The 23,758-nt window shown below is 40.1% G+C and overlaps 1 protein-coding gene across 2 annotated transcripts; it reads left to right on the forward strand.

Moving 5' to 3' along the window:
* Nucleotides 1-1,577: 1,577 nt before the first annotated feature.
* LOC136432973 (E3 ubiquitin-protein ligase CBL-B-B-like) lies at nucleotides 1,578-20,311 on the forward strand. 2 transcript variants are annotated; one of them, XM_066424703.1, is made up of 10 exons: nucleotides 1,578-2,230; nucleotides 9,896-10,174; nucleotides 10,542-10,679; nucleotides 11,232-11,451; nucleotides 13,113-13,262; nucleotides 13,784-13,801; nucleotides 14,514-14,994; nucleotides 15,745-15,942; nucleotides 16,245-16,400; nucleotides 16,709-20,311. In XM_066424703.1, the coding sequence occupies exons 1-10, from the start codon at nucleotides 1,593-1,595 to the stop codon at nucleotides 16,903-16,905; spliced, it is 2,475 nt and encodes an 824-aa protein (XP_066280800.1). In that variant the 5' UTR covers nucleotides 1,578-1,592; the 3' UTR covers nucleotides 16,906-20,311. The 2 variants fall into 2 exon arrangements, with proteins under 2 accessions (XP_066280800.1, XP_066280801.1); XM_066424704.1 differs by lacking the exon at nucleotides 13,784-13,801.
* Nucleotides 20,312-23,758: the final 3,447 nt, after the last annotated feature.

Consider the following 23,758-nt stretch of genomic DNA (forward strand, 5'->3'; position numbering starts at 1 on the left):
ATCAGTGTTTCTTTAATAAAATGTGTTGTACATAGTATTTCTGTCTATGCTGAGTTGGTTGCTGTTGTTTGATTTTGCTCACTAGGCACCCACTAGGATGGAGAACCTGCAAATGAATATGTAATTGCTATAAACGCGGGTAAACCCCATAGACATAGCCTCCGCAGATGGTAAAAGGCGGCATGAATGATTCCAATTTGCAATGTACATGTTTTATGTCCGAGCGCCAACCGAACAATGCCAAGGAAACATGATCCAAACCCGGCCGAGAATGAGACGAAGCCGCATCCAGAGCCATCATTGAAGCAAAACTTTGTTTGCACTCTTGCTTGTCCAAAAGTCAGCGATGAAGTAAGGCTCCGGAATTCCTTCGACTGTTTGATTCAAACACGAAATGTCACCCCGATCCTTGATGTTATTAGTATAGATTTATGAAAAATTGAGGCTTCTTTGATTTGGCCATGATTAAGATATATGTCATTCCGTCGTCACTATATGTTCCACTGTGTCATCCCGTTATGATTCATTTATCATCAAATACTAGTATGCGACAAACATTTATGAAATATACGATAAACATTCCGATTAGATTTCTGAAGTAGTACGATGCTCTTAACCTTCTACCTGAGGCCCGAGATGAAAATGGGCCTTTTTGAAAATTATTCCAAATTTTATCCAGTTGCTTGAGTAACTATTTTGGGCGTATCTTATGACGGGAATTCTAACCTTCATCAACCTTTCCGTACTCTATTCGAGCGAAAATATGTATGACTCGAGCGCGTTAAAGAACCCACCACACTTATCGATAAGAGTAGGGTGTGTCCCGGTGTGAATGGGTCAAATCAACCAGTCTGGTTACGCAACCTGTACTTCTTTGTCTAACTAAGTACAAAACTGGTGCGTTACACCGTGATGTGGTTCATAGCAGTAATGCGACACTGAGCATGCTATCACACCATACTTTTAGAGTTCCTTTCTGTCAAGACTCGAAACTGCTCTTCATGGGTATCGATAGCCCCGGGAAACCATAGAACAAAGTTGACTTCAGCTGGGAGACACTGTGAAATCGGGCGTCAGGAGATGAAGAAAGGCCTGGGGTAAAGCCTAGGACCCAGCACCGGCTTGAACTTCACTTGCCGTCGTGGTTCACTTCTTGGATTAAAAGTCGGTGAGGTTTTAAAGTGCTACGTCGTGACTTCGCGGAACTAGACCAATTCGGCATATGTAAGCCGAATATTCGGGCATTAGCACTTCAAAAACTGGCTGCCGTCACTTGAATCACCTTTGTTTAGTTCACGGCGAGTCACAAACCTGTAGATAGTTTTCAGGCTTCCTGTAGATTTTCAGCGTGAATCAGTCACGGATGAAACGCTTTTGACATGATAAGGCTCACTGTGACAGTCCCTTCGCACCGTCACTTTAATAGCAATGAAAGTCACAGTTACTCAAGTCTTTCACGTTAAACTGACAGATTTTCAGCACGGTGGGCATTGAATTTTTGGTAAATCTGGTACTACTAAAAAGTCAAACTGACATTGAAAGGATACAGGAATCGTCCGCTGCAAACTACACTTTCACTTTCAACACGAAACATGCGGTGCGAGGTAGTGTTTGCGCAATGGATGCCGGGAGATTCAGACTTCCTGTCCGGGAACGAGGTAGCCGAACCAGGAAGAAAGATGGCGACGGCAGCTGCGAAGCCAGCGTCGCGACCCTCAGGTGCCATCAACCGAGCTTTCCAGCGGCTTCAAGGCGCCATAGCAGAGGCAGTGGCCCCGCCGAAGCTGGTAGTAGACAAGAAGACGATAGAGAAGTCATGGAAGCTTATGGACAAGGTGGTAAAGCTGTGCCAACACCCGCGCATGAGCCTCAAGAACTCCCCTCCGTTCATCTTGGACATTCTGCCGGACACTTACCAGCATCTTCGGATCATCCACGCCAAGTACGATGATCGTATGCAACAGCTTAATGACTGTGAGTACTTCAGGGTCTACATTGAAAATCTTATCCGCAAGTGCAAGCAGGCCATCAGGCTGTTCAAGGACGGGAAAGAGAAAATGTTCGAGGAGACGTCCCAGTACCGCCGGAACCTCACCAAACTCTCCCTAATCTTTTCCCACATGCTTGCTGAGCTCAAGGCGATCTTTCCCAGCGGAACATTCTCCGGGGATGTCTTCAGGATCACCAAGAGTGAGGCATCAGATTTCTGGAAGAAGTCCTTCGGGGCCAGGTGAGCTATTGTTTCAGCAAAAGTTGTAACCCCTTTCGCGAGGGCCCCCGCTTGGCAACTTCCGCCTTTCTTTTAGGGAAAAGAAGAGGAGGGGCGGGGAGGCGATCTTGACAAGTAGTTTACTTTTGAGTGTTCGACCCAAACCCTAATACTAACAGCTCCTACTTTCCTAAAAGCTTCTTCAAATCTAATTCTTTGAACCTGTTTTACATGAGATATGTCACTTGATACGGGTGTAGTGTAGAAGTGACTTACAACTTTTTCACCAGGAAGTTTGGTCATAATCGCTTATTATCTATGACCAGGAAATATCTGTGTGTCCAGTCACGGCGGTTACAAGTGGGCAGGGCATCCCCTGAAGCCCACGGGCAGTCTTGATCACTTTTATTATTAATCTGGTTAGTCCAGGGTCCAACGAACTGCAGCAAATTTGTAATCGTGACCTATGATTGGTTAGATAATTTGACACAAAGTTCATTACATAGTTTATTCAGTGGTAGAAGCTATGCCACCATGTTTGCCAGGTTCGCATTATGCACAATCGGTTGTAAACAACACAACAACCTATGGAAACATCAGTACTTGTTTCTTTGAAATAGGGAAGGGTTCAGTTTGTGTAAGTGGTCTGGACCACAGTACAGTCCCAGATCTGTCAGTCAGTGAGTGATGAATATTCATAACAACATGATAGCACCAATTAAAAAGTTAAATGCCAGACATGTCATCATTTTAAATACTTAATTACAGCAGCTTGCAACTGTGCTTGTTGATGATCAAGTCATGGTGATGTAGCAACTCTGCCATGTTCACCCTACCCTCTACTTGAAGTATGAAAAAAAAATTGTCATACTTCCTGTCTTTCCCAAAACACAAACAGCTGACACTACTCTACGCTATGGGCAGGAGCATTGTTTACATTGTTGCAGGTAATGGCATTATGAACGTCCCAACTTACAAATTACAATGGTGGGCCCTGATTGGAGTGAAGGTATTTGCTGGAGCATGTTTGCTTACTTCTTTTTTCTACAGAGGTTGGTTAAGATACAAAGTTGAAGGAGCAACAGTTCCTGTTTGTTTCATTTTCTGAAGAGTTGGGGATTTCACTCAGTAGTTCACTTTCTCTTTCTTGAGAACAGGTAGCTTAGACATTTAGGCAGCCTTCAAAAGTGCAGTTCTACGTCTGAAGTTAAAACTAAACATCTCCCCTTTTTGCCATGTCCTTGTATGAAGGCATGTAATATACTATAAGTCTTTAGATATGTGTATGATACATTGGTAGATTTATGTTTGGAAGATCAATCTTGCTTTCAAAGGAATGCTAACTTTTATGATAAAATCAAACCTTCCATTACATGTTTGCTATTCTCTGGCCCAGTAACTTAATTATAAATTAGAAGGGTCAGCAAACAGAAACGTAACAATATTTGCATAAAGCTGGACCTGTCTACAGAAAAATGTTGTTGGATACAAAAGCATATCCCAAAGGAGTTGAGTCTCCTGATGCATATACATACATTAGTCAGGGCAGAGATATTGTAAATGCAGAAATGTTCGCAGTGGTTTTATTTATGTTCGCAGTTTTCGCGGTGACCATTTCACCGCGAACTTAAGACCGCTGCTAACATTTTTGTCCGATACTGTTGTAGTATGTGACTGCAGCGCTGCCGCGAACATAAATCCACCGTGAACTCTTCATTTTCCCCTTTAATAGCGCGAAATAAAAACCATGCAAACTTCAATGCATTTACAGTAACTTCAGCAATTAGACAGAATCTCCAATTCTGCTGGTGAAGATCCTTATTGGAGTCTTTAGATTCAAAGATGTTCTTTAAGACAGTCAGATTTTTACAGCTTCAATTCATGTCAGCTTAGGCAAGGAATGAAATCTTGCTTTAGATCGATGAAGTTAGGATTTTTGAATGGGAGACCAGAATAACACATTCCTAGCAACCTGATCTTCATAGCCAGAGTAGAGTCAGGACTCAGGATTGATTCTCCCAGATTGCAATCTCTGCCCTGACACATATATTTATTAGGCTCAGGTGGTTAGAAGTCCTTAGTGTATGGAATATCTTATCTTTTTATCAGTCATTAGGAGGAACAGCCAGTATGCATAGATTATAATAATACATGTACATCATGTAATAGCATTGTTTTTTTATCTCCACACCCCCAGTCACAAGTGTCATGATTTATTCGTCTGGTAAGCTATGAATGGCTTCAATCAAAACTGTATTGAATGGCCTTTTTTGTTTTTGACCTACAATTAAAATCTGGTGTAAACAGATGGTATATGCTCCTGCCCATTGTATACATTCAAGTAGATTTGTTAGTCAAAGTTCCTGATCTTGTTTCTAAACTATCGAGTTTGTCACCTACTGTAGTTTCACGCACATGGTCTAAGGGTGACTTACAGTTTCAGAGAGAACATTCTATAGCTGTTACTCAGAGGTCGATCATTCAAGTTGACTGTTTTAGCTATAGTGGCTCACTAAGATATCCCAAACAGGCTTTTGGGGGCTTTAAGGCTTAAGTTAAGTACAAAATGTATTGTGAGTCAACTCAAATGAAGGAGACATACAACCTATCTATGCCATATAACTACAACTGTTACTGTTAGGCTAGATAAGAATGATTTTTAGAAACATTTTTTTTGCTTATCAAACATGTCCCATGAGCTGTGGTATCTTCTGATGTTTCGTCCATGATGACACGATTGATAGTTTTGATTTTGATATCATGATTTCTTTCAAATGTGAAATGTATTGTTCAGTACTGAATCATTTTTGCTTGGTTGGGTTCACCATTGGTGTCTAGACATTGTTTGATATGAGTTCCTTTGTTTCAGATCACTTGTAGTTTTGCACAAGAACCAGAAAGGCACCAATTTGGGTAACACACAAAGTAGAGATTGAAGTATTGGCTGGCATTTCTATATCTCTGTTATGCAAATTTTCATTGGTCCTTGTGAAGTATGCATTATACATGTACATCTAAGTAGAGTACAGCAAGATGTAATGATACCAGGCATACCTGATAAACAGATATAATGTTGGAATAAAACAAATGCTGCTCAATCTATATCTCTGATCATGTATCCAGAAGACCACAACTGATCCAAAGTTGAGTCAAATTTAAAATTGCTCCAGTGGAGTACAATATCCCAAAATGCAGATCAAAGTTAACAAGAAAATGCAACTTGCTACACAACAGACTTGCAGGGAGAAGACTTTTGCTTGAAACACATACCACAATTTTTGTCTGAGATTTTCCTGGGTGGTTGGTGCGAATAAAGGGGAGAATCACTGTCATTACAGGTGAGAAGTTCTGACTTTGATCAAGTACTTATTCAAAACTGTAGCAGGATATTTTCCTGGTAGAATAAAACTGCCCAGTGCTTCAAAGTCAAGTGCACATTCTATTGTTCTATTCTCAAAAAACAAGGCATTCAGCAAAATGCTAGTCTCAATAGAAAATAAATCATCCACGATTCTTGTTCGCGAAACACCAGATATTCTGTCTGTCTATGTACGTGCATGTAACTTGCTACTACCGGTAGTATCTACAAACTGCTACCAACTCAAACATTGTTTTTTGTCAGCATATGATAAGTATGTTTGTTTTGGGGCTGTAAAGTTGTTTACCAGTAGAATGCCTGAGCGAACAGTCCCCATTTTATCAGTACGATGACCTTTATTGACCTAAAGTCCAATTCCAAGAAAATAGGTGTGCAAAATACACCTACAGGCCAAACCTTCCAAGAAAAAGCTGTTGCCTGCCAGACAAATAATGACTTCACATGTAGCCTTCATTTCCAACCATGTCTGAAATGTGTTTCATACATTTCATAAGCCTCCTGGTTCATTTAATAAAAAAATTGAAATCTTATCAGAAACTACAATACTTGTATACTATCAATTAACCGTGAACATACATTTGTACCAAGCCAACTAAGGTCTCTGATCAAGGTGCAAATTCCTATACCACATGCAGAACCTGGCTTCCTACAGGATTGCCAGACCTTATGACAATATTAGAATATTTGGAGCAGAGTGAAAATAGATCTGTTTATTGTCTGTACTTTCAGCTATTTTTTACATGCACAAGCACTTTGTTCATGATGAAAAAAATTAAATAGTTCGAACCGTTTTGGCAAAATAGATCAAATTATTTGTGAACTTGAACGCTCTGAAACAGTTTTGTTCGGTTTTATTCTGAATCTCCTCCCAAGGTAGGCTGCAACACTATAGAATAAAATGGTTTCGGGGAATTGTCATCATGAACGCAAAAGCAGCGTGAAACCATTTTGCATCGGTGTTTATGACATCGTACACCGGGTACGTGGGCTCATAGGTCGCGACGTCACTCTTGGTCAGTGCGGTATATAGGATACTTCGGTCACGTTTTTAATCGTAAAATCCACCAACTCAAGTTCTAACTGGTCGACTGAAATCAGTAGATCCAGAGGAATCTTGATGGCATACATGTACATGTATATCGGAACCAGGAAGTGCACAAAGAAATTTCCAAGGCCGTGAACGACTGCAGCTTGGACTGGACAACAGTTCAGTGTCGATCAAAGACAACTAAGTACCACTCTTGGTTAGCACGGAAAAGTGAAAGTTTTTAGCTGTCAATTGAATATGTCGGCCGCGTTTTTAAATCATAAAATCTTGTTATGGCCGCCAACTCGAGGCGGTGCGGCATCAAATCAAACTTTGCATGATATGCAAATTTGATGTAAACCATTCTGAGCATTGGTGCATGTTTGCATGCAAAATGTAAACCATTTCAGGTCGGATTGTAGCCGAAATAATCAAACTGTTTTGATTTTTTTTTCATCATGAATGGGGCCTTAATAAGTGAACTTGGCTCTAGTCTAGACGTGTGCAAGGTCAGGGAAAGCTGTCTTTTGTACGGTAGTTGCATTTACAATGTAGGCTGCCATAGTAGGTTCTCATTACGTATCCACACGCTAATTGACTTGCTATTCCCTCAAGGATATTAGATCTATCAGTGTAACCATAGTGTAAAGATCTCATGGTTTTATTTTTAATTTTAAAATGTTCCCAAGTTGTGTTCCTTACATTCTTCCACTGCAACTGCTGTGATCTCAGCTTACATGTACAATGTACTTCCAAGGTCATTTCGGGGCAGGTAGTTGATTTCTTCAAAAGAGGAAGTCATGTATACAAATGGCATAGGAGTGAAACCTGTAATTGTTGGGAGACGTGTCTGCAGGGATCATACGTATACAATATCACACTGTACTTTGCCCTTTGAATTTGAATGAGATTCTGTGTTATGTAAACGATAAAGTGGTCGAACCTCAGACTGAGGAATTTAAAGAGGCATTTAAAATACATGCAAGTGCAACATTCAAATAGCAATATTGGTTTGTCTTGAAAGTCTTTTCACCAAGAAACTAATAGTCATGCATGTCAGTCTTAGTTTTCTGTGACCAAACATGACATGTCAACTAGACAGGAATAGGTCCAGGTTCAGGTCCAGACCTGAACTAGACCTCTGGACCTTTAGCTAGACCTGGACTTGGACCTTATTAAGCCGAACTGGTATCCACACCCAAGCATGCTGCTTTTTCGTTAGCTAAGTACTAGTAGTACAATGCAGCTTTGCTACGGCTCACGTACATCAGGTTACCCCTACTCCTCTCGATAAGTGTGTTGGGTTCTATACATAGTTAATATAAAAACATGTTGAAGTTCTTGATTGTATGCAGAAACCTGAATGTTTACAACCATTTTTAATTCTATGCAATCATATAATTTGTTTCCAAGCATAAGCCACAGTAAATGTTATTTAAAGATCCAGCAGGTAACTTGTGTATGGAGTTTTAACAAAGGTCAACTCTGTAAACTGTAGTTAATCAGCAGTTTAGTCTAATGACTGCCATGAGGATGACTGAATACAATGTAAATCAATTATCATTGTCATTGTTTTTTTACAGCCTACAATTACACAGAAGGTCAATGATTTATTAACATACCCCATCTATGCCCCTGTCTATGCTGCTGACTATACAGTGAATGATCAGTCTTGGAACAAACAATTTTTTTGAGCTAAGAAAGGAGTAGTCTGAAAGGAGTACCGTATCTCTGATCTATACAGACTGTATAAAGTCATTACATTATGAAGATTTCTTGTATGACAGTCATATCAATAATTAATCATAAAGCTGGTACTGTATATGCCTTTAAGTTTGCCGTGATTTGATTTCACGGTAATAAAGGAGAAAATAAAGTGTCTGTTGGTTTTAAGTTCGCAATAGTACTATAGTCACATTCTGTACAGTTTTAACTTTTATGCTGTGGTTTCAAATTCGCATTCGAAACTCTGAACATAAAACCACCACAAAATTTCAAGCATTATGGTAACCATATTTGGCATTTGATTCACATGAACAGCCAAAACCAAATGCATGGTGTATGTGATAGACCTATATCATATGATGTACTTGGATAGACTAAGAGGGACGATCTATCATAATCATGTAGCATATGATACATGTTAGTGAGGAGACTTGGAAGGGAACTGATGCAGAATTTTGGCAAACAGTTGTTCAGGATACAATACCAAGCTACCAGTAGCCACAAGGACACAAATCATGAGATTCTTGTCATTCCTTTCTGTGGGAGTCCACATGTGAACTCATTCTTGGCAGGACAAAAGAAAGGTTGCCTGGAAGTCGTCAGGGTTCTTGTGCTTAATTTGTCAGAACAAGATTACATGGTAGAGCAGAAATTTCTTGGAATCAAAGGAAGGCGTTATAATGGTTCTGACGTCTGTCAATCATTAGTACATGTATCTGGAATGTTGCAATTATTGTCAGATACTGTTCATTATAAGGTCATGTCATAGACATGGATGATACGCAACATACATTTTTGAAGTCACAGGCATATCAGACAACAAAAGTAAATGGGCATTTTACAGCACTATTATTATTGATAGTATTATTGATATCATAACTTACATATATAGATCTAGAATAAGTCAACGAGAATGATTTTAATGTAATTTTTTTGCCACCCACTTTCTAAAGAAACAAAACCAAGATAATGAAATAGGCAATGTTCTTCTTGTATTTTTGTTAAGGTATTGTGCAGTTAGAACACGAGTTGATGTTATGTGGTGCTATGTACAGAATTAAGCACATGAGGTCACAGGCTGAGGGGAGATGAACAGGAAGGGGTCAGACTGGCACCATGCCATACATGTAGTTAGAAGGAGGAAGACAAGACAGGCATGTTTGCTTATCATGCAGGAAGGGTTCATCCCTCCTGAGTAGGGAGGTGGTGAGGAGGCAAATGTACTTGTATCACACACAAGGCAGTATCACATGTACACATCTTCCACAGCGTAGTCATTAGTACCTTTTCTTTCCAACACAGGACTCACTTCAGAATTTATGTATACTGTACTTTATCAGGGTATGCCTAACTTAGGTCTGCGGCGCTACAGTTTGAACCGTTTGCAATGTAGTATTCAAACCAAAATACATGTACATTGTATACACAACTCTACATGTACAATTGTGCAACTGTTTGTATGTAGATTGTGTCCTGCGATCCTCTTTATCTATTTGCAAAATGTACTTTCAGTTTCAGAAGTTGATTAAGCTGTTGTAATTTTCTCCTTTTACAGAACTGTTGTCCCGTGGAAGTTTTTCCGACAGACATTGCACGATGTCCACCCCATCAGTTCAGGGCTGGAGGCCATGGCCCTCAAGTCAACCATAGACCTTACTTGCAATGACTACATCTCCAATTTCGAATTTGACGTGTTCACGCGGCTGTTCCAACCATGGAACACGTTGCTGAAGAACTGGAACTTGCTGGCTGTGACACATTCTGGCTACGTGGCATTCCTGACATACGATGAAGTCAAGGCCAGGCTGCAGAAGTACATCAACAAGCCAGGAAGGTGTGCAATTTTACACTGGCCACAAAGTTGTTTTAAAAAGTTGTCATCCTATGAGTATATAGTATGATTCTAAAGCTAAGCCTGAATACCTTATCAGCATAAAACTTAAATCATGGACATTGAGTGTAGCTAATCTTCACAGACATGCATTTGGTTAGTTTGATAAAAGTCACTCCTAGTCCTAGTAGCTTAGTGTTCTTTTTGTAATACACACACACATACAATATTTTGATACTACTGTACAATGTAGTTATACAGGTTATTGCAACCTGTTTTTCCTGAAGCTGTTATTATGAGTATACCATCCAAATTCAACTGTAAATTTACATGTTGATTTGATGTGAAACCTGAACCCTGTGTCTTGTAGCTACATCTTCCGCCTGAGTTGTACCAGATTAGGGCAGTGGGCAATAGGCTATGTTACCCAGGAGGGGACCATTCTGCAGACAATACCACAGAACAAGTCCCTGTGTCAGGCCCTCATCGATGGACAGAGGGAAGGGTTGTAAGTAAAGACTTGTTTTTTTCATTCATCGTTGTGATATGTTACACTTTTGCAGCTTTACATGTAGGTGGTCAATGTCAGTGGCTGTCCTTGCCACATGTTTAACTCAGTGGTAAAATTTTTACTAACACCTGGTGAAAATCATACTGTGACAAAACTCTACATCTTCATCCTGGCTATGATAGAAAAATTCATTGCCATCTGTAATGAATCCTCCAAGAAAAATCTTTCGAAATTTTATTTTTGTACAAAATGTATGTCATGCAATATAAATTGGTCAGTTTGTATTGCTGTTGCAAGGGGGCGCTTTTTATAAGGCCAAGCTTCCTCCAAATGCCACATATCATAAATGTGTACATTTCTATCTTTATTTACTTCAGCTTCGTCTTAATACAATAAACAGGAGAGAAGCAACAGGATGAATCCTTTTTTGTGTTTTATCCAAAAAAAGATTATACATACAAGTACAATGCATCATTATTATGATGCATATAAATGATACCGCTAGCAAATGTATAAACAAATACATGCGAATGTGTGTTTCTCTCCTAGCTACCTGTTCCCCGATGGGAGGAACATCAATCCTGAGCTGTCCAGCCTGTGTACCAACTCGCCTGACGAGCACATCAAGGTGTCACAGGAGCAGTATGAGCTGTACTGTGAGATGGGCTCCACCTTCCAGCTCTGTAAGATCTGTGCTGAGAACGACAAGGACATCAAGATCGAGCCCTGCGGTCACCTGATGTGCACACCGTGTCTGACATCATGGCAGGTGAGGACGTACCAGTGTGATCATGTTCAGGACATTCTCATAGTCCTGCCAGTGTACTGTCTCTCCTTGCATAGATGCACTTGTGTATTCTTGACACAGCTGAATTACTGCAAAAATGTGAATAAATACTACATAATCTAGATTCTCTTTAAAGCAAGTACCATTGTATCTATTATATAAGAGAACAGTTTGATATGTATATACTGTCTCATAGACATTGTTAGCTGGGTATAGATGGTGCAAATATCATATGTGAGATTACTGTTAATTCCATGTTAATTTCCATCTTATGCTCTCCAAAGATATGAGCATTCTGGGGAACATTTCCATTGAAATATGCAGTCTAGTCGATAATGCTTTATTCCAGGATATCAGTCATTGGAATTAGAAGCTGTCATGTTTCTGTGTTACAACATTTCATTACATGTATTTATATATATTTTGCACAACATGAAAAGATCACATTTTGACTCAAACTACAATCAAAACACCTACAATTGTACATACATTTCCAGTGGCTTTAGTCAGCTAAAATGTGCTTTGTCAGAATGTTTGATGCTGACCCACAGTTCGAAATCCCCCATTACTACGCAAAACAATTGAAATGGTTACTTATTATCAACCCACATACTGCACTATTTCAGTGCCTTCCCTTGTATCATGAAATAGTGCTTTAAAAGTATGTAGCATACATGTACATCTGTGCCTGAACATATTTTCTTTTCTTTCATGCACTTGCTGACATCAGAGGGTAGGTTCCCTACTTTACCCTTCCTGCTTCACTGTGTTTGTCTGAAGTGTCAGTATAACTGGTGATGTGCCATGCTACCTGCTACTGTCCAGATGTACTCATGTCCTATCTTGTCTGATGCAAGCTCTTCTATTCTAACTCTGATTTTTTTGTTCCAATATGAGTGGATTCACAGCATGAAATACAAAATGTAGGAGACATGATGTACCTCAATACACCATGGGAGGAGTCTTGCATGACATCAAAGAGAGAAAATTATCATAAAGTGGTTGCCCAACCCAGCATGCATGTCATCGATTGTAACAGTCTTGCTGTACTGACTTAACCAGAACTTCAAGCATGCAGACTGTTTATCTGCAGACTGTTTATCTGTTGTGAATGTCGAAAGGAAACTTTGATGGTTACATAACCAGTGAAGTTGGAATTGGGATTCTATTTGTGTTTGTGTATCAGAGTGTTCCTAACCATATTTAGCCAGAGCTTTGCCTAACATGCCTAACATTTTATACCGGTACTCATAATTCTGGTGTTTGTGTGAGGAAGATGGGCATTCATCAGATAAGTCTGGGTACCATTTTCCTGTGTCTACAAATTTTTGAAATATTGCTGACAGTCACAGAAACTTACACAACAGCAGTTGCCTGCATTTACTTTGATTGGTGTGGGAGACACAGGATAAGACATGCAGTCTTGCTTAATTGATTGATTGATTGATTGATTGATTGATTGATTGATTGATTGATTGATTGATTGATTATAAAACATCCTATATGTTCTGTTGTCAGGTTTGTTTGGAATGACAGTTTGAAGGAGTGATTTATTCTGAAGTCAAAGGAAAAGCCTTTCATATGTAGTGACAGAGCGATGGTATATCATGAAGTGGTGAAAATGTTTCATCTTGCTCCCACAGGACTCTGATGGCCAGGGCTGCCCCTTCTGCCGAGCAGAGATCAAAGGTACAGAACCTGTGGTGGTGGACCCGTTTGATCCCAGGTGGGACACCATGAGGAACAAGATGGACATGCATGCAGAGGGGGAGGAGGAGGATGGCAACTTTGAGGTGAGCTAGATACGGCAGCACTGAAGAGACGATGGATTGTCAGATGTTTCTCATGTATAATAAGAAAAGAAAAAAAGGAACTAAATGTATCTCCCATCATTTGCCACACAGTTCAAGAGTTATCTTGTAGTATCAAGAATTATCTGGATGCTGCAGAAGTACTGTCCCTTATCCTAAATGTACAAATTACCCTTTACAAGGAAATTGCACTTCGTTCCTGTCATGATCAGTAATTGTTAATGTGCTCCTGTTATTAAGTGGTTAGAGATGGTTACATGTGATTTGGAATAATACTGAAAATGGAGATTATGATCCATTTATCAACAGGAAGAGGGCATTGATGTGGCATCTCAGTCTGCATAAAATCTTCTTCTCTTTTATTTTCAGTCAACATGTTAATGTTAAACAACCTTTAGTGAGAAGAGAAGCATGCAGATATAAAAGATTGTACATGATGTATTTTTCTAAAACTAGCAGTTTGGATTCTGACATAATTTTTGTGTTGCCTTGTGTCCAACCAGGAGAAAGGTGATTTTTTGGTGAGTGCCAATTGAATGATGCAATAATCAATTTTTCTAAATAAAAAATTAATCATCAACAACTAAACTTAAGCAAGGTGTAGGGCTTACAAAATGCTTACAGTAAAATGGCTTTGTCTACTCATGCACTGTATCACACTCGGTGCCACATCTGTAGGGATGTGTGCATGGTCTGAATTGATCTGTAATATCTATTAAAGTAAAAACCAGATTTCTAAATGTAAGTACAACGTACCTTACATTTGAAAGGAACAGAGAATTTTTTTTCTCAAACAGTCCTCCAGCGTAACACAGATGATAGAAAATCAACAGTTCCGAGGAATGAATGGTCCATAAGGTCATCGTGATCATAAAAAAAAGTGTTTCTTTTTGGTGGGGGTGAGGTGCAGAGAGACTGTGTAATGTTCTTATACATCAATCTTTCTGTGCTTTTAAAGTCCTCAAGATTCCAGTGTTGATATAACAATTCTGGTGATCTTTTGCCGACTTTTCAACAATAAAGCATACAGAATCCTCTCTACATCATTCACTTACTTGTGAACAACCAGACAAACTCTAGTGTAAGGGTACTGGTTTTGAGACATTAATTGGAATAGGATAAAAGATGAAGTGCACTTTATAGATATGCTAAAGGCCCTGTAGAACATTCACAATTGGATAAAGATCCACCGTTTAAACATTAGTTGACTGGAGTGACCATTTTATCTTACAGGATCCAAATCAGTGGGTGAACCAGAGCATCAGTGAACTCCAACCCTCCAGACCGGCCCATTCCCCATTTAGCTCTCCCCGAGCCTCCCCCAACCTGCCCAGGAGAGAGCCTCCCAAACCCCCCGCACCTCACGCCTCGTCATCCCTGCCCCCCATCCCCGCCCGCAGGCTGTCCCCGGCAGGGTCTCCCCTCCCCTCACCCAGCATCTCACCCAACGAGTCCCCCATGCCATCCCCCAGAGACTCCCCACGGTCCTCCCCAGTTCCCAAGGAGCGGACCCTCCCTCCTCCAGTGCCTTTGCCTGCCCCCCGGCCCCTCCCGGCACCGCCCATCCCCTCCCCCACCCTCCCAGACAGAGACTTGCCTGCAGTTCCCACCATAAATGCCCCGCAAGTGCCACCCAGGAGATTTGTTGAGAAGACGGCCAATGTGAAGAAAACATACAATAGGTCTGTTAGTGACGATGGTGCCTCCAGTTCAGGTTTGTAGTGTTCCTCATTGAATGGCCAAACCAGCAAGTTATAAACTTCAGAATTATTCCATTACATGTAGAACAGTAAATTTTGATTTATTGAATGGCATTGTAATGTAATTTTCTTATGCCTTTATATTTTTCATTTCTTAAGTAACTGTGTTTTAGAATCCCATTCAGCACAAGTAATTCATTTTTCTTAACAAACACTGTACTTTTAGTTGGGTACGAGATGTTTGAGGCTACTTGCTACATATGTGTTCTCCACATGTCATGTCATATACCTGAACTTTAGTCCAGACTACTTGTTGTTTTGCATTGTGGCCACAACCAGCCGCAGTGCATTCAGACGAGAAACAATGCTTCGTCTTCCTTCCTTGCATGCTTCCTTCCATGCTACCCTGGTTTGTACGACAACACCCTGACCCTGTACACAAAATGCTACCCCACTTTCTTTATGCGGTGAGCTCTATTTTGGGTACGTAACCGTAGCACTGTAACGAAACAGTTTCATGGTAGGATTTGGAATTAACTAAGACAGTTGCTATAAAATTGAAATGATTTCTAGGAGCTCATCTATGTAAAAGTTGTTTGATTATGTTAGATTAGAGAACATGACAATAACATTAACCGTGCCAGGAGGCATCTTTAGATGTACTTTTTGCACACTGTAGTTATGTAAGTCTGTTATGTAAATCATTATTCCCGGCAATGATGCCAGATTTTTTTCAAAGCACTTATTCTATTTTACGTTAACAGGGTCGAGTGCAAGTGATGAAAATGCAATCTACAAAGTGCCCAAACCTGCGTCCACATCCATGGGGCCCCCTGTACCCAGTAGAGGGTCCTCGGCCCAGCCCAGTCCCCCCTCACCAATATCCCAGCCCAGTGGCCCACCAAGGAGTAACTTTGAAACCCCAAGTGAAAATGAGGACAGAATGAACAGTGAAAACCATGGTAAGTAGTAAATGTTGTTGTAACAACAGTCAACAAATATGTACAGGTACTATAAAGTGGTATGACTTTGTTTTCCTGTTATGTTTGGCCGATTTGAACTTTACAGGTACGGCTATAAATAAATGGCAGGTGTTCCCATTTTTCCTGACAGTTGTTTTGTCCTCAACTGTCTGATCTACAGTGCATAGTATGCAAAAAAATTTAATAATGCAAGGAATACTGTAACTGCATCTGACGACACATTTCCCTTGTATGTCTTAAGCCATCCATTTGTGTTTGATGACGATGCTTCTTCTTTCCAGACCCTGCAAGTGACTATGATGTTCCCGTGAGGCGCTTGCGGAAAACCCCCAGTGACTACGACCTGCCTCCCCTCCCCGTCAGCAGCCTGGACCCCGCCCTTCTGCCCCGCCAACAGAAGCACCCTGCCAGCTGGCCCTCTGGAGATAACGTCCAAGGTCAGGCAGCTCGTCAGGCAGTAAAATTCTCTGCTTGTAGAAATACCTGGGGGAGGAGGCTGGGGGGTTACGTAACAGGATGTATTCCTGGGTTCTCCACCATCAAATCTGTTCTCAATTTTCTACCTCACACACCTACCTGTACATGTATGTGCTCCATTTTTCTATGGAGGACACATCAGTATAACGTCCTGTATACCATTTGAAAACCGAAGAATTCTGTACAGAATATAATTTCTTTTTCTGTAAGTTGACATAAAGTTGTTATTCTTTGATTCCTGTCTAATTTCATTCACTGCATGCTACAGGCACCAGAGACCCCTCCACCAGCTCCAGGAAAAGCACCGCTACAGAAAATGGAAACAACATGGATGCAGAGATTGCCACATTGATGAGCCAGGGCTACTCATACGATTCCATCATCAAGGCACTAGGCATCGCCAACAACAACCTTACCATGGCCAAGCAGATCCTCAAGGAATTTGTGCACCACTCTGTGTCATGAGAGTGGGGAAGTTGACAATGTTCATCACTTTTGTCTTATCCCATGTACCAAAAGGAAATTGCACCACCCTGTGTCTTGGGGATAAACAATGTGTTTGTGCTACTGACAGTCTGTGCCCTTATCAACTTCCCAAGATTGCAGTATATTAAGAAGAGTGTTTAAGATGTGTGTCTTTATTGCACTAAAGGCTTATCATTATGTAACTGTAGAGGTAGACATTCATGTAGACACAGGCTCACAGACTAAGATGGTTTGACTGGGTGGGACCTGTTTAATTCCTATCTGCTTGTATTTGAAATGGTTATATTCATGTACATGCACTTCATTGGATGTCTTTTAGAAAGAATTACTCTATGCCCTTGCAGGTGAAGTGCTGCAAAGTTATTTATGTATCTTACTGACATGGAGACTCATGATTTTACATGATATGATAATTGGGGTGAATTCTTCCTGCTGGTACATTGGGATTTGTTATTGAAAGAAAGTGGTTCTTATTCTAGTGGAAAGTTTGATTTTACTGAAGTTGCTACATGCCATCAACAAAATGTAATCTACCAGAATCACCTGTCTCTTGGGTTATAAGGCATTAGAAGGCTCTGGTACATAGAGTCATCAATTATCTCCCACTAGTGAGTATAAAATCCTGTCAGTTTTATTAGAAGAAGCATATTTATGAAATTTTAGGTAGCAATCCCACATGTAAAGTAAGTCGATGCTTTGTCCCCAGGCCCCAGATTATGATATATATATACAGTACGGATTAGATGTTGGTTGCTCAATTTCTTTCCGGTCAAGATTACAATTTTTACAGAGGATACAAGCAAAAACAGGAATGAGGATGAGATATTTAGTACAAATGTAAAATATCATGTTTCCAAACATTTTGCCTTCGTCTGACCCATGGAAAGGGCTACTGTGAACAACCTTAGAATGGAAGCTGTGTGACTTTAGTGCTGGCATAATTTGGAATAATTGTCTGCAGCGTGGATAACAAACACTTCATTACATATTTGAATATAGACTATATAGAGAGAGAGATGTGGGATCATGCTATGCAGAAAATTTCCTTACGTCATGGTACATGAATGGAAAGGAATTCCCCTGATCACAATATAGCTTCCTGCTTCAGTTCTTGACTATCCCAGTCATCCAGACTGCTGTAAATACTCAAGCAAGCGCATTGTTATCAATAAAACATGCATGATACGAGACTTATAACCACTTTTATAATCAAACATGCAAAATTGGAAGAGAGATAACATAAATATATATATTACCAAGGTTATGTGACACTTCAGGTAGGATTATTTGTTAAGATTATACAAGTAAGACATTCCTTTGTTTTCAGACAATTGGACATACATGTACTATGACTCGTTGAAGGAATTACTTTGACTACCACCACTGTACTATTGTGTAAAAATTCCTTGTAATACTTTGTGGAAGAATTAGTAACTGGAATTCTATTACCAGTTACAAACTATTGTGTCAGGTTGACACGGCCTGCTGGGCTCGTTGCAAAGACTGCTTACAAAATGTCATGATCCAACATTACATTCACTAAAGCTTTTCCTCTAGAAATGTTGTGTACAAGTAATTTTCTGTTTACAGTATCACAACCTGAGTTGCCGTTGCTTGCTTTTGCTGTCATTGTTGACTACGTGAAGCAGTTGCCTGTAGTATAAGACTGCATAGGATACCCTCCATAAGATGTAGAAATATGATTGTTTTCTGCAATCATAGACAAAGGATAATAGGTTACCATGATTTGTTAAACCTTGTGGAACATGTGCAAACAACTTAGTAGCAAATAGTCCAGAGTTTCAACCCATTTTACAGATGCTTTACAGACCTTCCATGAAAAATGGATAAGGGGTAAGACAGAAGTATTGAAACACAGCCTCTCACATGGATTTTAAATTTGTATGCTCGTGTAAGTTAAGATGGTCCAGCACAAAGCTTCTGGTTTTATGTTTCTGCTTGCTGTCTTGCTCCCTGATTTATTTTTCCTGGAATAACCATTATAAAAGTAACTACTTTTTGGTCAAAATGTAAGAATAACCAGTTGTGCTTTGTGTAATACTGATTTCTTAAGTATCAAAGACATGGTGATCTGATAAGGCCATATTATTACTGGAGCTCCACAGGAAACCTTACAATCAGTTAGACCAAAATAGGATATTTTTTTTTAAATCACATGGATTTGGCATACCAGCTTCTCTATTCTTTATGGATGGAATTTTTCTATCAAATGGATAAAGGGGTTTTGCTGTGAATATACTTGTATCTCCAAAATAATGATCTTACACACAAATTCCCGCCAATACAATGGATTGTACTGTTTAAAAAAAATCAGTTTTGTGAAGCTCAGTAACCTGTGGAGTAAAATGGTCTACCAAAGGAGAAAAGGCCAGGCCAGTTTCAATTTGTTCTCAACATTCGACCTCTGGTTTTCCAAAATTCAAAACTTTGGGAAGATTGATTTCTGTAGTAAACCTCATAAGTCTAGCTTGAAAAAGTGTAGTCTGTCACCAGATGACTGTGTAAACTAGTAGTTTGTTTGCTCTTTTCATCCTGTCCATGTTGTTTCTAAACTATATGAACTAGTTGATGACATGGCCTGGTCTGAAATCCAGATGCTGCAGCCTGAGAACTGCCATAGCTTGTGTGCATGCTGTTCTATACAGATCCCACCGAGCCTGAAGAGGATTATTTTTGTATGAGGATGGATGAATCGTGTGTTATATCGCCTATTGCATTGTAAATGTTCTATGTCTAACATGTATGTCCTTGTTTCTTTTTCTGTTGTGTGACAAAGGACCACTGTGACTGTTTGGTAATGGAATCAAATTACTAGTGAGGATTTATGGAGAGCACTCCCTCTGTGGAGTTAGCATGCATTACTAGCAGAGTATACCCATAGGCTCATTGTACCAATGAATTATAATTGATCTATGACAAGGTGCTAAATAATTATAATTGAAAATTGCTAAACCCATCTAGACTTTTCTACATGTATTTGTAACTATGTATCTTCATTGCTTTTCAATAACAAATATTGTAACTTGGCCCATCATGCTACAAATGTCTGTCCTAACTTAATCTACTGTTTTGCTCTTTTAAACTATGAATTTTTCCTGTGTCGTACAGACATAGCCCAGTAGGAACAATTTATGTTTTATGTAGACTAGCAGGCCTAACTAAGTAGCCAGTCTGCTGCACATTATGAATGTATGAATTGTAGTCCAGAACCACCCTATTGGTTCCAATAGACTACCCAGAGTAAATGTGAGAACGTTGTATTATATAGACCATTCTGCTCACTTGTGCAAACTTTTGCCCATATAGGATGCTTCATGCAAGTCTGCCACAAGGCAAGAGAATTATCAAATAAATCTATTCTAATGTATGTTTGTTTCTTGTGATCATTGTTAAAACAGTCAGTAGCATACTTTATGCCATATGCAACAAAATTTCAGCATTCCTGTCCCTGTGGCTAAACAACATAGTCATTAATGTGGCACCCTCTGTGAGAACCACCATTGCTCACAAGAAAACTTGTATGCAAAAATCTCTCGTGTGTAGCTGAGTATAAAGAACATGCTTAATGTTTTATTATTATTCACCCAATCTATACTATCATTACTTTCTTTACAATGTGGTTAACATAGTGGTAAAAGTCCCCTCTCTGATATATGTATTGCACATATCCTTAACAAGACAACAAAATCTGAAAATCACAAGTCGCTGTGCTATATTTGGTTGTGTTCCGTGCCAAAATAGAATTACGTGTTCCATTATACGTTACAGACTATTGCGGGTGCTACTGCCAATGACAAAGGACTAACAATTCATGATTCACACAGGATTTTGAACGGACGGCTTGTAGACCTGTCCTTGGTGCTGAACAGACAATCATGGTGCAGAACATGTTCTTCATTTGTGAATTCTTACTCACAGCTTTTTTCAAAATGACCTCGTTGATAAGGGACAAAATGTAATGAGACAGTTTTCAAAGATCTCATTTTCATGTCCCAACATGGGATAGTTGTGCCCATAGCCACATATGCCTTTAAATTTCCCGTTAGTTTACGCGCGGTATGAAATTTCTTTAATGCATTGCTTCACTTCCCGTCCACAAACTTCCACTCGAGACATTACCCGTAGTTTTGTAGTACCATAAAAGGACTACAAGACGGCAAATGCATGCGTAATATATCCTCTCTTCGCCGTTTGATATCTGTGTCGGAAACATGATGAATTTGATAAGACGATGTTTTCATTACTCGCAGTCCCGTTATCTTAAGAGCCAAGATGTTGGTTCTGCTACGGTGAGTTCATATCCGTACCCGTGACAGATCGAGCCGGAAGAGAGGCTTTTCTCAAAAGTCACGAATGATCTTCCAGTCGATACATCAAGTACTTTCTTTGGACGAGCCAATTTTCACGCGCTGTTACCTGGAGTGGTATGGTCTATCGCTTACTACCGCCGGCAGGATGTACTTGAGTTTCCTCCATTCGTTTCCCTCGCCAAATCCGCTGGACCATTGGATTGCCCGCCAGATTTTCAGTACGTCCATCGCATAATGTATTGAAGGTCCTGCTTATTTTGACAGGCTTGAGCTTTCTTTGTACCAGTGCATCGGGATAGCTTAAAGAGAATAACAAAATATTTTGATCGCAATACGTTCTGTTCCCATGGTTTCAATAATGGTGTTGATAGTGATTGTTGCCAAGAAACTCGCCTGACTGACGTCAGTTCCTTTTGCACGACATTTTTAAACGTCAATTGAGTTAACATTTTCAGCTATATAGATCTGCCAGTCTTTTTCTTGTATATTTCAAAGTAGGACATATCAGGTTACGCACGTTTTATATCCATATCAGCCGTAAGTCTGTGCCTGGAGGTTATCAACCCTACCGTTCGTTCATTAGGCAGTAATGAGTGCCGCTAATATCAGAGACGTCCATCATCTTACAATGGGGTAGCACGTACGCCGATAACGCGCTTGTTACTGAAAATTGGCCCGAGCACCAGCTGTGTATTCGGGTGTTATTAATTGACCTTGTTAGATATCCAGCAATCATTGGTCCGCACATAATGACAAGCATCAATGAACCATTGATGTCACCGCCCCTCTAATGAGCGGCTAAGCGTTAGATATAAACCCCCAGATCTATAATTTAGCAAAGGTTTTCATCCGCCCACTGTAAAAAATCAATCGATTGAGTCAAATTGAACATGCCATGGCAACTGGGTAAAACATTATGTAGGAATATGCTTCCCTATCTGTTAGACTTGTTGCATCTCACCCACCACTTGGTTGCTAAGATAAAAATGTTTGAATGATGCATATATGCATGTTGCACCAGCCATCGTCTGTGCAACCCAAACTACGCAGTACATCAGTTCCTCATTTCAAGACGTTTCGCAACCTGGTATTTTTCAGGCTGACGCGTTTTAGAGAGCTAAGGCAAAACCTTCTATCGTTGGGTTGAGACGGGTTGACGTGGTAGCCTTCACCCATTAAGCCTCTTTGCAACGTATGAATTTTACAACAGGTCTATATATCCGCGGCAGAAATTAGGACATTCCTCCGACAGTTGCGCACGAGCTGTATGAATTGCGAAATATGTTCTTTGTCGTTTTCAGCGTCGCCGATCATTCTGCACAGTCCTACAATCGACAGTCCCTGCTGCGATTGTCGTGGGTTAATTTTGTCTCAGTGATAAAATTTACTCGACTGTTCGTGAAGGGAAACGACCGAACGACCTTATTCGATTTGGCTACCTGTGTCAGACATCTTGTTTTTCTTGTTAGGGCCATGCTGATTCGGTTATATGTATGACATCCTCCGGGCAACTGATGCGAGCATGCGAATAAATACAAAGTTGGGCCAGAAAAAGTAGCCATCATTATGAAATCTAAGTGGTCAGGAAGGCTAAAAAATTGACTGCTGAACACACAGAACATGGGGCACCAAACATTTATGTATTCATTTTTGTTCTTCTTCACCTTTAAAGACTTCGCCCAGGGCTAGAAATGCATTTTCACCTTACTTGTACTGATACTCATGGCAATAAATATTACCTGCAGCAAAACATTTTTGTCATTTATTTCATCCATATGATCAAGCCAGCGTTGCACTATTCGCTGGCAGCCTCCGCCATGTTTCCTTCATAGCGGGATAATCATGTTCATTTCTCTACCTAGCTGTCTTCATGATTATCATTCATCATTATTGTTGCCAAGTAAATTTATATTTCTACACATCTAATGGGTAAGTTTGTCATCTAAATCTACATCCGCCATATAGCGTTTACACATGACTTGTTGATGGTTGGTTAAAATGATGACAGAAATTACTTGTTGCTGTATCTTGCACCAAACACTCCTTACAGAACTTACTTTGTACTTTTAAGATGATTCAAGTACATGAAAAACACGACCAAGGCCTAGAATGATATCCGCAGACAAATCCATGATAACGACAACCACCTCTTTCATAATCATCTCAGCCAATCACAAAAGCGGACAGCGTTGGTCTCCCAGGGCAACAGAGTCTGTAATCCCGAAGGTTCAGAGCGAGAGTGCCCTTTATACAACTCAGAAGTGCTGTTTCTCGCCGTGGCTTACGGAAGATAAAACAGACCCCCGTTGGCCTCTGCAGCACTTGTGGTCCATGTGAGCTCTGAGAGGACAGCAAGTGCAGCTCAACAGTCCGCCATTAGCACATGCTTTCCTGTGCATCTCTCCTCAAGTGGAATCAAGCACGACTCTAACGTTCTATCCCCCAGGTAAACTATACTCTAACGTTACATTCATTCTTATGCTATGTTACCGTGAAAACCA

The sequence above is a fragment of the Branchiostoma lanceolatum genome, chromosome 4 (genome assembly GCF_035083965.1).
Source record: "Branchiostoma lanceolatum isolate klBraLanc5 chromosome 4, klBraLanc5.hap2, whole genome shotgun sequence".
In the NCBI taxonomy this organism is placed as follows: Eukaryota; Metazoa; Chordata; class Leptocardii; order Amphioxiformes; family Branchiostomatidae; genus Branchiostoma; species Branchiostoma lanceolatum.

Bases quoted from the DNA above. Each gene is read 5' to 3' on its own strand.
- LOC136432973 (XM_066424703.1), top strand. From the start codon at position 1,593: ATGCGGTGCGAGGTAGTGTTTGCGCAATGGATGCCGGGAGATTCAGAC. The intron at 2,231-9,895 runs GTGAGCTATTGT...CTCCTTTTACAG, and splicing joins AAGAAGTCCTTCGGGGCCAG to AACTGTTGTCCCGTGGAAGT. The intron at 16,401-16,708 runs GTCAGGCAGCTC...TGCATGCTACAG, and splicing joins CTCTGGAGATAACGTCCAAG to GCACCAGAGACCCCTCCACC.